General features: G+C 50.4%; 2 protein-coding genes across 2 annotated transcripts in view; both read right to left on the bottom strand.

The window, feature by feature from the left end:
• Positions 1–12,778, bottom strand: part of LOC115400121 (P2Y purinoceptor 14-like) — a 234,482-nt gene extending 221,704 nt beyond the window's left edge. Inside the window, exons 1-2 of the mRNA XM_030107789.1 lie at positions 12,766–12,778; positions 10,166–11,213 (exon numbers count right to left, since the gene is read on the bottom strand). Coding sequence (XP_029963649.1) covers positions 10,192–11,211 — 1,020 coding nt within the window. The 5' untranslated portion in view covers positions 11,212–11,213; positions 12,766–12,778 and the 3' untranslated portion in view covers positions 10,166–10,191. The remainder of the gene's footprint in view (positions 1–10,165; positions 11,214–12,765) is intronic.
• LOC115400122 (P2Y purinoceptor 14) lies at positions 626–1,645 on the bottom strand. The gene has a single exon (XM_030107790.1). It carries the CDS (start codon positions 1,643–1,645, stop codon positions 626–628), a length of 1,020 nt encoding a protein of 339 aa, XP_029963650.1.
• Positions 12,779–16,680: the final 3,902 nt, after the last annotated feature.

The raw sequence follows: 16,680 nt of genomic DNA, 5'->3' as shown, positions 1-16,680 counted from the left end.
AAATGTTTAATTAAGGTTGAAAAGTTCCTTAGCGTCACTTTAAATATGATCGAAATAAACTAATAAAATGAAAATGAAATGAAAAATAATGGTGTCTGAAGAGCATCTTGATGTGGCATACCTGTGAGGTGGGACGGATTATCTCAGCACAGCAGAAGTGCTCACTATCACACATTTAGACAGATTTGTGAACAATGCTTGAAAGAAATGGTAATATTGTGTATCTGGAATGAATTTTAGATCTAAGTCCATCTCATGAAAAATGGGAGCAAAAACAAAACTGTTGCGTTTATATTTTTGTTGAGTGTAGTTAGAGCCCATCCTCCGGTCCCGGAGGAACCAACTCAGTTTATTTGAACCAAACCTCATTTAGCTTCAATGCTATCAAATAATCATTGATGTCTCCAGATCTGCGTTTCCATGACAACAAACGAGACAACAGCTGATGAGCAAGAACTTGGAGGAAAGAGAGATCCTGGACTAATCTTCCTCCTGTCTTCATCTCCTCGTGTCCTTGTCTCAAGAACACCAAACCTCCTCGTCTCCTTGCCTCCTTGTCTTCTCGTCTCCTCGTCTTCTTGCCTCCTTGCCCCCTCGTCTCCTTGACCCCTCGTCTCCTTGCCTCCTAGATGTTGCCGAGGCTCTTGGCCGTGGTCAGTGACCTCCTCCTCTCTCGTCCCGACAGTTTGCGGAGCAGCGACTCCCTGAAGGTGCGGCACATCAGGAAGTAGATGACGGGGTCGAGGCAGACGTTGAGCGCCGACAGAAAGAGCGTTCCCTCCTTGGCCTGGAAGAGCAGGGAGCGGGCATGGCGGCTGAAGCCGGACGCCGGCATCTGGCTGAGTGTGTAGGGTACACGGCAGACGTGGTACGGCACGAAGCAGATGAAGAAGACGGCCAGGATGCTGAAGATGCTGCGGTTGGACTTGCGGCAGACGCTGCCGCTGTCACGGCGGACGCGACGGTACGTCTGGTAGACGCGGCGGGCGATGGAGGCGTAGCAGAAGAGGAGCACCAGCAGCGTGGCCCAGAACAGGGACACGCTGAACATTGAGGAGGCTCGGTGCCACTGCACGCCCAGCGCCGTCTTCAGCTGCATGCACTGCCGGGCGTTCCGCTCGTCGGCCGGTCGGCTGGTCAGCACGGCGTTGGGCAGCACGCCAAGGAGGAGCAGGCCCCAAGTGAGGAGTGCCAGCACCCGAGCGAAACCAGTTCTCTGCAGGAGGTGCAGCGAGGATGCTGAGGACGAGGAGGCGGAGGAAGACGTGTGGCGGACGATCTTGACGTAGCGCTCCAGGCTGATGAAACCCATGAAGAGGATTCCCACGTACATGGAGGAGTAGAAGAGCACGGCGGTGTAGCGGCAGAGCACCACATGCAGGCGCCAGCCGCCGAGCCCCAGCTTAGCCGCCACCCGGACGGGGATGGTGCACAACATGAGCAGGTCGGCCACCACCATGTTCTTCAGGTACACCACCAGCCCCGAGTCCGCCGGCACGCGGAAGAAGATGCAGGCAGCTACGCCGTTCAAGGCCACGCCCACCAGGAAGATCAGACAGTAGAGCGGCGGCAGCACCTGCTGTGTGAAGACGCTACTGAAGTCTGATTGGTTGTTGGGCAGGTGGGTGGAGTTAAGGTGAGCCATTCCTGAAAACACAAGAAACACAAGAAGACTCAGTGAGGACAGTGTGTGTGTGTTTTAAGTTTGTTTTATGGCTAACAAGACAGAGTGAAGCTGAGTGAATCAGGTCTGTGATGTTAAAAAGCTTCACTACACCCTCAGCCTCCTGGTCAGCTCTTGGGTCTGAATCATCCTCAACCAAAACAATTTCAGTTATAACCTGCATTATGCTTTATTGTGTTAAATTTGATAACCAACCACATGACCAAAGTCAGAGGATATTATTATTGTCACTATACAACTATAACTTTTCCCAGTCTGTACGATAAATGTAGCAGGAAAATGTACCAACAATGCAGGCAGAAATCGATTAAAACAAATAACTAAATATCTAAAAAATGGTAAAAATTGGTAAAATATGTTCAGTTCTGTCTGTGTTTGTGTTGTGTTCTAACTGTGTCTCTTGCTTCAGGCTCCGTGGTCCCTTTCCTCATGTTGATTGCTGTTCCCCACCCTGATTCACCTGGGCCTCATTGTGGATGCCAGGCACCTGGACACCTGGACATGTCAGGAACTGTCTGAGTTCTGTTTGTTGGTTCATTACGTCTTCAGTCCGTCTTCATGCCGTGTCTTCTGTGTGTGCTCAGCTGTGTCTGCGTCTTCCCAGTCTGGTCTCCTGCATGCCAGGAGTTCTGTGTCCAGCGCTCCTTGGACAGAAGCTCAGCGCTCCCAGGTGGGAGCTCTGCGCTCTGGGTGGGCTGCGTCCGGAGTGCACGCCTCTCTGTGCTCCTGTGGGTGGCCGCCTCCCCCTCCCCCGTTACCGAGTCCGTGGTGGACTTCTCCTTATGTTGGATTTCTTGGACCCTTTCTGTTTGTGGATTTTTGGACTCTCTGTTTTGGACTTTTTGAGGGGGGGGGCTGAGGGGTGAAATGGGATTCAGCCTAAAACTGGTGTAATGTGGCCCCGCCCCCTGGTCCTCGTAAAGCACGGCGGCTGAGTTTGAACTAAACTGTAACGCTTAATGTAACACCATCACACCAAAACATCACGTGTAACTCAACGTCCAACACGGATCACTCATCGACGGTTTTTCAACTGGCGTTCACAGAGTTTCACATGGGAGGGGGGGGGGGGGGGGGGGGGGGGGGGGGGGGGGGGGGGATAGGCAACTCTCTTCTCTCACAGACACCACATGGGAGGCCAGGCTTCTCTGAGCCGCCATGTTGACCATTCCTCGGTGTCTCCATCTCACCTCACAGCTCTCCATCTCGCTAACCACAGACACACGCGCACACACACACACACACACACACACACACACACACACACACACACTTACACAAACAGCTTGGATATATGACTCGATTTAGTTGCATGTTTGGTTTTGCTTTATTGTTAATACACATGATCACACCCGCCGACAGGGGGGCACCAGCGGGTTTGTTGTAGATAAATGGCTGTTATTTGTTTTCCTTCTAACTGTCCCTGAAATTGTTGTTAAGAACTCCCCCCACCCCCAACACTAGCATGGCTTGGCCAAGAAATCATAGATGATTTTGCCACAAGGAAAGTTCAGCGCCTGTGGTCTGGAGTTCAGATCTAAACATGTCCCAGCAGCTTTAGTCTTAATGGTAAATATTCATTTATTTCCTGTAGGGCTGCGCGGTAAACACAGTATGACGGTAGAAACCATATAAATTTGGCCACGGCAGAGATTTTCGCTCTGCTGTCATCTGATACAGTTTAGCTGCTACGTAAATAAAAAGTGCAGATCGATGTTCAGTCCTTCCTTTTACTGAAAAACGGAGCATCGCAGCATTGGACATGTTGCAGCTTCTTCTGGTCACATCTTACTGCTAAACACTCTTTCTAACAACATGCAGAGAGAGAGCCTGATCCTTCTTCTGTGGTGTCTGTGTGAAAATAAGGTTGAACATGCAAACAGCACACCTAGTGGCATCAAGTGCAAATGCAGGTGAATCAAACGACTACAAAACCCATTGAGAAACACTTGATTATAGGTTTTACACCGCAACATGTATACTGCGATATATGCCGTTATCATGAAGGGATTTCCTTTATACTGTGATATGAATTTAGGTAATACCGCCCAGCACTAGTTTCCTGCTGGTGTCAGTACAGATGAAGAGTGTATTTGGCAGCAACAGCTTATGTGCAGCTTGTTAATGTGAACCATTGTTGCAAATGTGTGTGCAAATGTGTGGAAGAGCAGGGGTGAGGAAGAAGAGAGGAGAGGAAGAGTGAGGGAAAAGGAGAGGCCCAGGTGTGGGGAGGGATGGGGGGGCCATCTAACATTATCTAGTCCTGGGCCCAGGAGAAACTGTCCGCCGGCCTGTACAGGATTATGGAATCATGTCTGTCATTATTGTTTCACAGTTGTGAATGAAATGTTGACCTCTTCTGTTCAATAACTCCAGAATCCTTCAGGTTTTACTGTTCAGAATTCATTGATTGTTAATAATTCAATTTGTAATACAAATGACAAATGAATAGTTTAACCTACTTTATGAAACTGATAACAAGGAATTGGCCATCATTCATATTTATTCAGGTGGTGCCCCAGGGTTATGTAAAGAAAATCAGATCTCAAGTCGTTTTAGAATAGTTATTAGAAATGATATCCTTTAATTACTACTGCTGGCCAAATTTAAGTTGAAATCCCAACAGCTACACCACTGAAAATAGCTAAACGAGGTATAAATGATAAAACATCAACGAGCAGCAGCGAAGCCATTTTCTTCAGTAAGATTTCGGCTGTAAATGATGTGAAAATTAGGTCATTGTCTGCTGTCGTGTTCTTTTACTGCCTCAGGAAGTGGTCTGAATGAAGGCGTTTGAAAACGAATTAATGCCTCTCTTAAAACCACATGCAAGTTAATATCCGAGCAGTGGCCTGACTTCAAACCAGTCCAACAGCAATTCGAAAATAACTTCAAACCAGTCCAGAATTCAATCTGAATCTAACTTCAAAAAAGTCCAAAATGTGAAACCAACTTTGAATCAGTCCAAATCCAATACAAAACCAGCTCTAAAGGAGTTCAGGACCTGAATCAACCTCAGTTCTCCAGCTCAAGTTTGATCTCAGTATAAAGTTGTTCTGCCCCTTGTAATGATGAGGATAAAGATTGATTTTTTAATTAGTTTTTGACTTGGATTTGGACTGGAATGAGTTTTGAACTAGCTTAGGATCCGTGTTAAACCTGGTTTCAAGGAGCTACGGATCAGAACGGAAATCAAGATTCAATATGAAATCTTGTCATCTGCACAGAAACCCACCAGCAGCTTTTCAGTTCAAAGGAACCACAAAACGAACAGCTGGTTCCTGGGTTCTCCTTCTGCCGAGTGGAGGAATCAGAAGGTTCCTGGTCCAGATGGAAGAGATGGGCAGTGATCTGCGGTCCTCACCTGTCTGGAGCTCTGATGGTCGCCTCTGGCTGACTTCCTCCTGCTCTGCACAGCATCAGGAAGCTCTGAGCAGTCCGACAGAGGAGGGAGGAAGCCGCTCTGTGGGAACAGCCCCCGTGTTAAAGGTAACCAAACTAAAACAAAACATATAAACTGTTCAGACACATTTTAAACTTTCAAGTCTCTGTTCTCTTTCCTGATGCTTTGTGCCTGCTTGACAAGACTGTTGAACCTTGATGACTGCTGCCAGTTATTTCTTCTAAACACAGTTCCTTTAGGAGGAGGAGGAAGATGTTCAACCGATTCGCCTGTCAGTCTCAGCTCCATCCTTCCTCTACTGTGAGCAAGACCCCAAGATACTTAAACTCCTCCACCTGGGCCAGAGTCTCTCCACCTGGAGAGGGCAGACCACCTTATTCTGGTTGTGGACCATGGCCTCGGAATTTAAGGTGCTGATCCTCACCCCTGTCGCTTCCAGTTTTGGTCATAGCAGCATTATTTTTTTCAGTAACAAATAATCTAATTAATTACTTTTCCCATCGTTGCAACGCCGTTACCGTTACTGAGAATATGAAGTTTCTACAATTAGGTTGAATGAAGCGCAAGTGTCAGCTTTTGGCAGCACACATCAGCTGCCTGGAGAGAGCTGGGAGGAGGGAGGGAGGGGTTGATGAAGACGCCATGATTATTAGCTGGTGGGCGGATCATGCCCTGCTCACGTCTCAGTCACTGCATGTGCTGACTGGTAAACACAACAAGACAGAGACAATGGCGTCAAGCTCGAGCCCAGGATGTTCAAAGGTAGCGTTCTGAAACTGGAAGACTTTATCCACGTCTGTCTCGAGCAACTCGAACCTGATGAAGCAGCTCACATCAATACATGCTAGTGTGACGCTTATTGCTCCTGCTGCTGCTAACCCCACCCCGAGCCCAAATGCAGCCAGCAGGGAGACAGAGCCGCTCTGCACTAGAGATGTGCGGATTGCGGTTGCACCTGCGGATAACCTCGGATCGGGCGGATGACGTGTCGAAAAATTAAGATTTTAACTGCATTTGGGCGGGTTGCGGTTGAAGCACTCAAATAAAAAAAAAAGCAATATTTTAATAGCCGAGGCATCTTCAATACACCTAAAAGCTATTCTGCAGATATTGGGCGCTGGTTCGGTTTTGAAAACTGAAAAAAATTGTTGGTGCAGGCGGACAGCGGGCGGATGGAGATTTTATGAGCGGTTGCGGATGGAAAAATGAGCCATCCGCGCATCTCTACTCTTAACACACTGATTTCGAGGTACACTGGTACACAGTAGGCCTAATGTACAGTTACGGAGATTTGCAATAGTTAATGGCCACAAGTTCACATTTGTGTTTTAAACCTACACTAAGGAACTTTTCACCCTTAATAAAACATTTTAATATCTTTTGTGATGATACTTCGACTTACAACTAGTTGAATGACCCTCTGTCACGGCCTGAGGGTGTCAGTGTTGCTTTCACTTGGACTGAGCAGCTGTGAGGAGGGTGGTAGGAACCCTGCTCACTACAAAACTCCAAATGTGCGGACTGCTTTACGGCATGCATCACATCACGATATATTGTTTAGCCACCATTAGATTCATGACCTCGTCGCTATCCGTCCTTCACACAGCCACTGGAAACAAATGAAGGCGACTTCAGTCCGACAGCACGCCACCGGGAGCAGCATTTTACCACGCCACGCGCTAGGCCTCATGGGAACTGTAGTATTCCTTCAGGCAAAACACTACCGCTTTTGTCCACTGGCGCCGCCAAAATCAACGAAAACTGAAAGTTCCTTAGTGTTGCTTTAGCAGGCTGCAATTTAGTTCCATTAAATACCAAATGTTCTAAAATACTGTATAAAGTGTTTTTATTCTTCAATCAGTTGATATAAACATCTATGATGTTATAGAATGTAGTAACGTAAAGAACATGAAAAATAGCGTCACAGTTACTTTGCTGAGTAACTAACTACTCTTACAATGAGGTAACTGAGTTACTAATTCAATTACTTTTTGGGAGAAGTAATTTGTAGGTGTAACTAATTACTTTTTTAGAGTAAAATGACCAACACTTCTCGCTTCACGCTTGGCTGCAAACCGCTCCAGTGCATGATGGTCCAGGTTTGATGCAGCAAACAGGACAACATTGTCTGCAAAAAGCAGAGATAAAAACCTGTGACTACCAAACCTGAACCCCTCCGGCCCCTGGTCCCTGAACCGGATCCCCTCTGGCCCCTGGCGGCACCTAGAAATTCCGTCCATAAAAATTGTGAATCAGAACCGGTGACAAAAGGGAGCCATGCTGGAGTCCAACATGCACCAGGAACAGGTCCGACTTACTGCCAGCAATGCGGACCAGACTTTGGTCATACAGAAACCGGATGGCCCTTAAAAAGGGGTCCCAGACTCCGTACTCAAGAAGCACCGACCACAAGACACCCCAAGGGAAACAGTCAAACGCCTTTTCCAAATCCACAAAACACATGTGGACTGGTTGGGGAAACTCCCACAAGCTCTTTAAGTTTAAGTTTAAGTTTTATTTATTTATGTAGCACTTTTCATACAAATAGAAATTGCAACACAAAGTGCTTCACAGATTAAAAGCAAACCCGCTCCACCCACTCCACCCACCACTCCATCTTCCCCAAACCAAAAATACGGCACAAGAACACAGACCATCCTTCCACCCCGATTTCCTAAACCATAACTAATGAATAGAATATAAGGCTGGGCACAAATGATTCAGAAGAGGAAACACACCCAGGAGCTGTCTCTTGAGCACCCTAAGGAGGGTCCAGAGCTGGTCCAGTGTTCCAGGACCAGGATGAAAACCACATTGTTCCTACTGGATCTGAGGTTCAAATGTCAGTCGAATCCTCCTCTCCAGTACCCTGGAATAGACTTTTCTGGGGAGGCTGAGGAGTGTGATCCCCCTATAGTTGGAGCACACCCTCCGGTCCCCCTTTTTAAAAAGGGAAACCACCACCCTGGTCTGCCAATCCAGACGCTCTGTCCCCGACCGCCACGCAATGTTACAGAGACGTGTCAACCAAGAGTGTCCCTGCACATCCAGAGACTGAAGGTACTCGGGGCGAATCTCGTCCACCCCCGGTGCCTTGCCACCGAGGAACTTACCGACCACCTCGGTGACTTCAGCTTGGGTGATGGACAAGTCCACCTCTAAGACCTCAGCCTCTGCTTCCTCCTCGGAGGACGTGGTGAGGGGATTAAGAAGGTCCTCGAAGTATTCCTTCCACCGTCCAACAATATCCCCAGTTGAGGTCAGCAGCTCCCCACCTCCACTGTAAACAGTGTTGACGGAGATCTGCTTTCCCCTCCTGAGGCACAGAATGGTTTGCCAGAATTTCTTTGAGGCTGCCTCTGGGCCACGCTGCTGGTGGTAATCCTCCTCCATGGCCTCCTTGAACTCCTCCCAGACCCGAGTTTTTGCCTCCACAGCCACTTGGGCTGCAGTTCGCTTGGCCTGCCGGTACCTGTCAGCTGCTTCGGGAGTCCCTCGAGCCAACAAGGCTCGATAGGACTCCTTCTTCAGCTTGACGGCCTCCCTTACTTCCGGTGTCCACCACCGGGTTCGGGAGTTTCTGCCATGGCAGCACCAGAGACCTTACGACCACAGCTCTGAGCAGCTGCTTCGACAATGGAAGTGGAGAACATGGTCCACTCAGACTCCATGTCCCCATCCTCCTCGGGACATGAGAGAAGCTCTCCGGGAGGTGGGAGTTGAAAACCCTGCTGACAGAAGGTTCCACCAGGCGTTCCCAGCAGACACTCACAACACGTTTAGCTCTGACAAATCAGTCTGGGTTCCTCATCCGTCTGCGAATCGAACTGACCACCAGGTGGTGATCAGTCCACAACTCTTCTCCTGTCTTTATCCGAGTGTCCAAGACACGAGTCAGACGTCAGTTGACACAACAACAAAGTCAATCATCGATCTCCAACATCAGGTGTCCTGGTGCCCTGACCACTTGTGAGACCCCTGTGCTCAAGCATGGTGTTTGCATGGATAAGCTGTGGCTAGCATGCAAGTCCTATAACAGTGCACCACAAGGATTCAGATTGGGGAGGCCGTGCATCCCAATAACCCCCCCCCCCCCCCCCCCAGATCTCACTGTCGCTGCCCACTTGGGTGTTAACTTCCCCCAGTATAACAATGGAGTCCCCAGACAGAGCACTGTCCAGTACCCTTCCCAGGGACTCCAAGAAGGCCGGGTACTCTGTGCTGCTGTTTGGCCCGTAAGCCGAGACAACAACGAAGCACCTATCCCTGACCCGAAGGCGCAGGGGCGCTGCCCCCTGGTTCACTAAAGTGAATTCCAACACATGGCGGCTGAGCTGTGGGGCTATAAGAAAACCCACACCAGACCACTACGGGCAACACCAGAGAAGTGGAGAGTCCAGCCCTCCTTGAGAGGTTGGGTTCCAGAAACCACGCTGTGTGGAGGTGAGCCTGAATATATGTAGCCGGTATACACCCAGGTCCCTGCAGATCCCTTCAGGTACCTTCAGGTCTCTGCAGGTCTCTGCAGGTCTGTGCATGCTCTCACTTCCTGTTTCTCCGACGTGACACCCATTCCAGTCTGCGGTCCGTTCTCACTTCCTCCTCCACTTCCTCATTTCTTCCCTCTTTCATCATCAACAGTGAAAATCAAATCTTTGAGAGATTCAAAGTTTGGAACCTTTATTTACAGATAAAATCAAACCTCATCATCTTTGAATCAAACCTCGTTTAGCTTCAGTGCCGTCTAATGATCGTTGACGTTTCCAGATCAGTGTTTCCACGACAACAAACAAGATAACAGCTGATGGGAAAGAACTCAAAGTCAGTGTTTCATGAATCTCTGTCTCCTCAGAGGAGAGCAAGATCCTGGACAGTTCTTCCTCCTGTCATCATCTCCTAGTGTCCTTGTCTCAAAGTGACAAGCTTTGCTCATCTCCTAGTCGTTTTGCCTCTTCGTCTCCTTGCCTCTTCGATGTTGCTGAGGCTCTGAGCCGTGGTCAGTGACCTACTTGCCTCCTTGTCTTCTCGTCTCCTCGTCTTCTTGCCTCCTTGCCCCCTCGTCTCCTTGCCCCCTCGTCTCCTTGCCCCCTCGTCTCCTTGCCTCCTAGATGTTGCTGAGGCTCTGGGCCGTGGTCAGTGACCTCCTCCTCTCTCGTCCCGACAGTTTGCGGAGCAGCGACTCCCTGAAGGTGCGGCACATCAGGAAGTAGATGACGGGGTCGAGGCAGACGTTGAGCGCCGACAGAAAGAGCGTTCCCTCCTTGGCCTGGAAGAGCAGGAAGCGGGCATGGCGGCTGAAGCCGGACGCCGGCATCTGGCTGAGCGTGTAGGGTACACGGCAGACGTGGTACGGCACGAAGCAGATGAAGAAGACGGCCAGGATGCTGAAGATGCTGCGGTTGGACTTGCGGCAGACGTCGCCGCTGTCGCAGCGGACGCGGCGGTACGTCTGGTAGACGCGGCGGGCGATGGAGGCGTAGCAGAAGAGGAGCACCAGCAGCGTGGCCCAGAACAGGGACACGCTGAAGAGGGTGGAGGCTCGGTGCCACTGCACGCCCAGCGCCGTCTTCAGCTGCATGCACTGCCGGGCGTTCCGCTCGTCGGCCGGTCGGCTCGTCAGCACGGCGTTGGGCAGCACACCAAGGAGGAGCAGGCCCCAAGTGAGGAGTGCCAGCACCCGGGCAAAGCCAGTGCTCTGCAGGAGGTGCAGCGAGGATGTTGGGGACGAGGAGGCGGAGGAAGACGTGTGGCGGACGATCTTGACGTAGCGCTCCAGGCTGATGAAGCCCATGAAGAGGATTCCCACGTACATGGAGGAGTAGAAGAGCACGGCGGTGTAGCGGCAGAGCACCACATGCAGGCGCCAGCCGCCGAGCCCCAGCTGGGCCGCCACCCGGAACGGGAACGTGGACAACATGAGCAGGTCGGCCACCACCATGTTCTTCAGGTACACCACCAGCCCCGAGTCCGCCGGCACGCGGAAGAAGATGCAGGCAGCTACGCCGTTCAGGGCCACGCCCACCAGGAAGATCACGAAGTAGAGCGGCGGCAGCACCTGCTGTGTGAAGACGCTACTGAAGTCTGACTGGTTGTTGGGCAGGTGGGTGGAGTTAAGGTGAGCCATTCCTGAAAACACAAGAAACACAAGAAGACTCAGTGAGGACAGTGTGTGTGTGCGTGCGTGTGTGTGCGTGTGTGTGTGTGCATGTGTGTGTGTGTAACTCAGACTCGTCCCACTCATCTGTTGTTTCTGTTCCTGTCTGAAAACCTGCAGCACTGTTTACACACACACACACACACACACACACACACACACACACACACACACACATACACACACACACACACACACACACACACACCACACACACACACACACACACACACACACACACACACACACACACACACCACAGCCTCCTGTACAAACAGCAGAGTGTCTCCTCTTCCTGGTTCACTTATTTATTGATTTTTAAGCTTTTTTTAGATCTTCAAACAGGTTTGATCCCAAAAACCATCCGGCTCCAAACTGGGATCTCATCTGGAAAATTCCCACTAATTATAGAAACAATGAAACGATGCCTCTCAAAAGAGTGATTTATTTAATTTCTGCCTGTGTGGAAGTATGTGTTTGTTTTATGGCTGACGAGATGGAGTGAAGCTGAGTGAACGGAGGTCGGTGATGTTAAAATGACTTGAAGCTTTTTCTTATTTTTTCCAACTTCCACTGAGGTGGAAATCAAAATACTGAAGTTACAAAGTTCTCTTTCCAAAACCCCAGATTACTCACTGAGAGAAATGTGAGAAGTTCACTGATTGGACTGTGACTAGAAAACACTTTGTCATCAGCAGCTCTCAGGAAAGAGAGAATGGAAAAAAATGACTTGATTCAAATTTCTAGCATAACTTTAATGAGGAAAAGCAAAAAAAGACAAAAGAACAAAAACTTGACAAATGTCCATAGAAGCTAAAAGTGCAATAAAACCTTCAAACTGCACCTGGAACTCTTTAGGAATTCGACCTCAGTTCTTCTTTTTTTTTTCTTCAATGTTTTCTTCTTCAGTTCAGATAATTTACTGTTTTGCATCTCCAGACGTTGTTGAAAAATTGTGAAAATGGCTCTTTAGGACTGATAAAAGGTGTTGACGTGCTGCTGTCACACCTATGAGTGGAGGAGTTTCTCCCCGATCGATGTGATCACTGAGCTGAAGTGTGTTCAGACTTCCTGCAGCGTCAGGACGTTTCCAGCTGACTCACCCGGTGGGTTTCAGAGGGATCGAGATGCTGATGTGCAAAATTAAAAAGAGGTTCTGCTTTCGGTGCTGGTCAGAACAGCTGGCACGGCACGTGAAGAGATTTCACTGCCTCAGTCGAGAAGCTGCAGCAGCTGCGGACACCAGGTTCGATTCTCTGGAAACAGGCTCGGAAAACACGGGTTTGGTTCCATTTTTACTCAACTGAAGCATCAGTGATGAAGATTCCTGGACCTCTGAACATGATACAGTGTTTGGAAAGAGGAAGATGCTCTACAATCTGGATGTTAGAAGAATAAGATGCTCTATAATCTGATGCTAGAGGAGGAAGATGTTCTATAATCTGGATGTTAGAGGACGATACCCCCCCCCCCCCCCCCCCCCCCCCCCCCCCCCCCCCCCGCCTGTGTGTTCTCTCTACTCACCCTCCAGGCAGACGTTTCCTCCAGCTGTGACCAGAGACACTCTGAGCTCGTCTCTTATATCCGGAGCTGCTCCTCCTCTTCCTGCCTCCAGGCGGGACTCCTTCACTTCTCCCTCATCCGGAGGAAACGCCTCCAGACGCTGCTGCCGCCGCCGCCGCCATCATATCAGGCTGCGGCTGTGGCTCTGACAACTTCATTACACAACAACAACAACAACAACGAAGAAGAAGGAAAGACAAAAGGCTCAAACTGTCCCTTTCTGGAAAACAAAGAGTTTCACTGTTTGATAAAGTTTTAGAGAAATCAGGCTGGAGTGGAGTCAGCTGCAGAGGCAACATGGGGCTGCCCAGTCTCACCCTCCACCATCAGCTGATCTCCTCTGAGACACGTCTCTCTGTTCGGTTTCAGAAAAGCTGATTTGAATTTGATCAACTCTGAGTCATTCCAGCTGGAGTTCAGCGCCACAGCTTCAGCTCTTAAGACCCGGCGTACTCGTGTGGACGTCACATCTTGGCTTATTTCGCCATAGCCAGTAATTCTGCTGAACTGGGGCCTCTTGGCTACATATGAGGACCCTTACGCTGCCACCCAGTGGTGTCAGAAGAGTACTACATTCATTCATTCATTCATTCTCTGCCGCTTTTTCCCTTTCGGGGTCGCGGGTGGCTGGAGCCGATCCCAGCTGCTGTGGGCGAAGGCGGGGTACACCCTGGACAGTTCGCCAGTCTGTCGCAGGGCTGACATATATAGACAAACAACCATTCACTCACACATTCATACCTAGGGGCAATTTAGGGTGATCAATTAACCTATCATGCATGTTTTTGGACTGTGGGAGGAAGCCGGAGTACCCGGAGGGAACCCACGCACACACGGGGAGAACATGCAAACTCCACACAGAAAGGCCCCGAGCCCCGGCCGGTATTTGAACCCAGGACCTTCTTGCTGTGAGGCACGAGCACTAACCACTGTGCCACCGTGCGGCCAAGAGTACTACACACTTCAAGAAAATTTCTCAATGGCTGTCAGCACATGTCTAAGTTCAGCCAGCCACTCCAAACCCCAAAAATGTCGGCAAGGTAAGAAGTCCAGTCATATTTCCTGACTTACTGTCAGGACCCCAGTCTGGCAGGTCGAAGGCAGTCTCATGCTGTGTTTGAAACCTCATACTGCCTACTACATACTTCCATACTTATACTACCCATACTGTATCCTGCATACTCAGTCCATCAGACAGTATGCAAAGCGTTCACACTACAGCATACTACATAATAACCCACGATGCATTGCACTCCTCTCCGAGCCGAAATCGACCTGCTAAAGCTGATTTCACTTTAGCTCTAAACTCTTCAAATGTACAACTTCATCAAGATTTTTTGTCAAATTAGGCGACAAAGTGGTCGTTTAGAGCCCCAGTGTGTCGTTTATTTGTCCGAATACCAACTGTTTATGATTTTGTTTGGACGAATTCGGTAAAATGTGAGCGAGCCGCAGTGAGTGGCTCCAGCACGGAGGTGTCAGAGAAGCAGAGAAGCAGGCAGAGAAGCAGGACACACACAAACCCCGGACCCGCCACGGGGCCCCCCCGCCCGGCACGGCGCTCAGCGCCGTGGCCGTGGCAGTCGGGTCCCCCGACCCAGCAGCCCAGCCTCCAGGCCAGGCGACCATGGATCACGCCACCGCCCGCCCCCGCCTCTCCGACTGGCTCCCCGCCGACCCGCTCAGCAGCAGGACCGAGATGCGCGGTCTCACCCAGTGGTCCTACGGAGCGGGCCCGCCCCGGGTGTCGCACTGAGTCGGTTCCGGAGGTCCGGTGGCTGACCCCTGGGCCCCCCGGTGCGGCGCGCCACCCCAGCGGCGGGCCCGCCAGCGAGCGCAGAGTTTCTCACACCCTCCGGGGCCGAGCCCAGATCGCGGGGCCAGCCCCCCCCCCCCCACCACCACCACCAAACCTGCCGGCCGCCAGGCGGCGCAAGTTCTGTCTGGCGCAACCGCTGTCCGTCACGTTGCATCTTGGGTAATTTCAGTATGAGTAGTGAACACACGATGTATACTCAACATTTCTGGCGAATGCAGTATGCATCCGGGAACTTCTCGCATACTCAAAATCGCATACTGCCAGTGTAAACACACTGCTTACTCAATAAGTTAGTATGAGTAGTAGGTAAGTATGTGGTTTCGAACACAGTCTCAGTCTCCCTGGGTCCTGCTGATTGCTGATTGCATTCACCTGGGGACTGCCACTCTAGCTGCCTATATAACCCCCCCCGCCACCTGCTCCTTTCCGGATCGTTACCCTTACCAGACTCCCTTGCTGCTGCAGAGGGATCCGGCTGCTCTGCCAAGCAGCGAGGAGGTTTTTGTCTGGTCTTGCCTTGTTTTGCTTTTTCTTGCCTTGTCTTGCCACACCATGCCAGGACGTCATCTCGCCAGGACCTCGTCATGCCACGACCTTGCCATGGTCACGCCATGACCTTGCCACGAGCCAACCTGTGATGCTGCTGCCAGGCTGCAGCCCTCGTGGTTATCTTCACTGAATAAACTTGTTCAATCATCAATCCTGCTTCTGTCTCTCTGCAATTGGGTCTGACTGCACACCGACCACGACAGAACGATCCGGCCAGACCCCAGACCCAGCAGAGAGGCGCCCCGCCGCAACCAAGGAACGTTTGGATGCTGTTGAGGGTTACCTGCGTCATCTGGGACAACAGATGACCGAGTGTATGTCGATGGTGAAGCAATTAGTGGAAGCAAAATCAGCCCAGGGTGCATCTTCCGGGGACGCTCCACAGCGTGGAAATTGTCAATGGTTATAAATATCTGGGCGCGGTGATAGATGACAAGTTAAGATTTGACATGAACACTGAGAACATTGTCAAACGTGGGCTGCTCGTTTATTGAGAGTTTACTCACATTTTCTTTTATCTTTTGGTTTCAATCCTTGTCTGTGAGGGATAAAAACAAACTGCAGAACATTGTCAAGACCTGTTCTAAAATCACAGGAATTAAACTGAGAGACTTGCGCTCTCTGTGGGAGCAGCAGGTGCTGAGTAAAGCACAGAGTATCTTGGCTCAGCCTCTTCATCCTCTGACTCCAGGGTTTATCTTGATGCCTTCTGGACGCTGGTATTATGCTCCAGCTTGGAAAACTAATCGTTTTTCAAACTCCTTTGTGCCTTCTGCAATCAAATTATTGAATTCCAGCTCTTAAATTGTTTATTGTATTGCTTGTTTTAATATAGTTCAACCTGAGTTCCACTTGTGGCTGAACTGGACTGTCTCATGTTGTATGTATGTGTGAAACTGCTCGAGATGTGCTGCAAATGAGTGGCCCTATGGGATCAATAAAGTTTTCTGAATCTGAATCTGCTCCGCCACCGGACCCCCCACCCTTGGTAGCCTCTGGACGGGGATTCTTCCAGACGGCTGCTGACGATGAGACCTGGAGGGCGCTCCATCGCTGACCACTTGGTGGACGTCAGGGTGGCAGCAGCCGCAAGCGGGTGGAATGACGTAGCACTGCGAGGAGTACTTTTGTTTTGCTCAGATCGGAGCTCCAGGCTGAACTGGCTCGCCAAGATGATATTAAGACTCTCGACGATCTAATATCACAGGCTGTCCGGCTGGGTAACTGCATCAGGGCAGTCAGTCCAGGGGAAGCAGCCTCAGCCTGTCCCAGAGTTTTGACGCCCACGATGGAGGAGAACCCGGACACCATGGAGGTCGGCCGCATCAAGCTCACAGATTCGGAACGTCTGCGAAGGGTGAGTCGCAGATTGTGCTGCTACTGTGGGGAGCCCGGCCATGCCAGTGACAGATGTCCCAACCGGCCAAAAGACGGCCTGCCAATGGTTATAGGGGGGTTGGCGGGCCAAGAGAGCCAAGACTCTATTAAGACATTTGTGATGCCTGTCA

This window comes from Salarias fasciatus, chromosome 14, assembly GCF_902148845.1.
Source record: "Salarias fasciatus chromosome 14, fSalaFa1.1, whole genome shotgun sequence".
NCBI classification, from domain to species: Eukaryota; Metazoa; Chordata; class Actinopteri; order Blenniiformes; family Blenniidae; genus Salarias; species Salarias fasciatus.
This window is presented reverse-complemented; position numbering and strand designations above follow the sequence as displayed.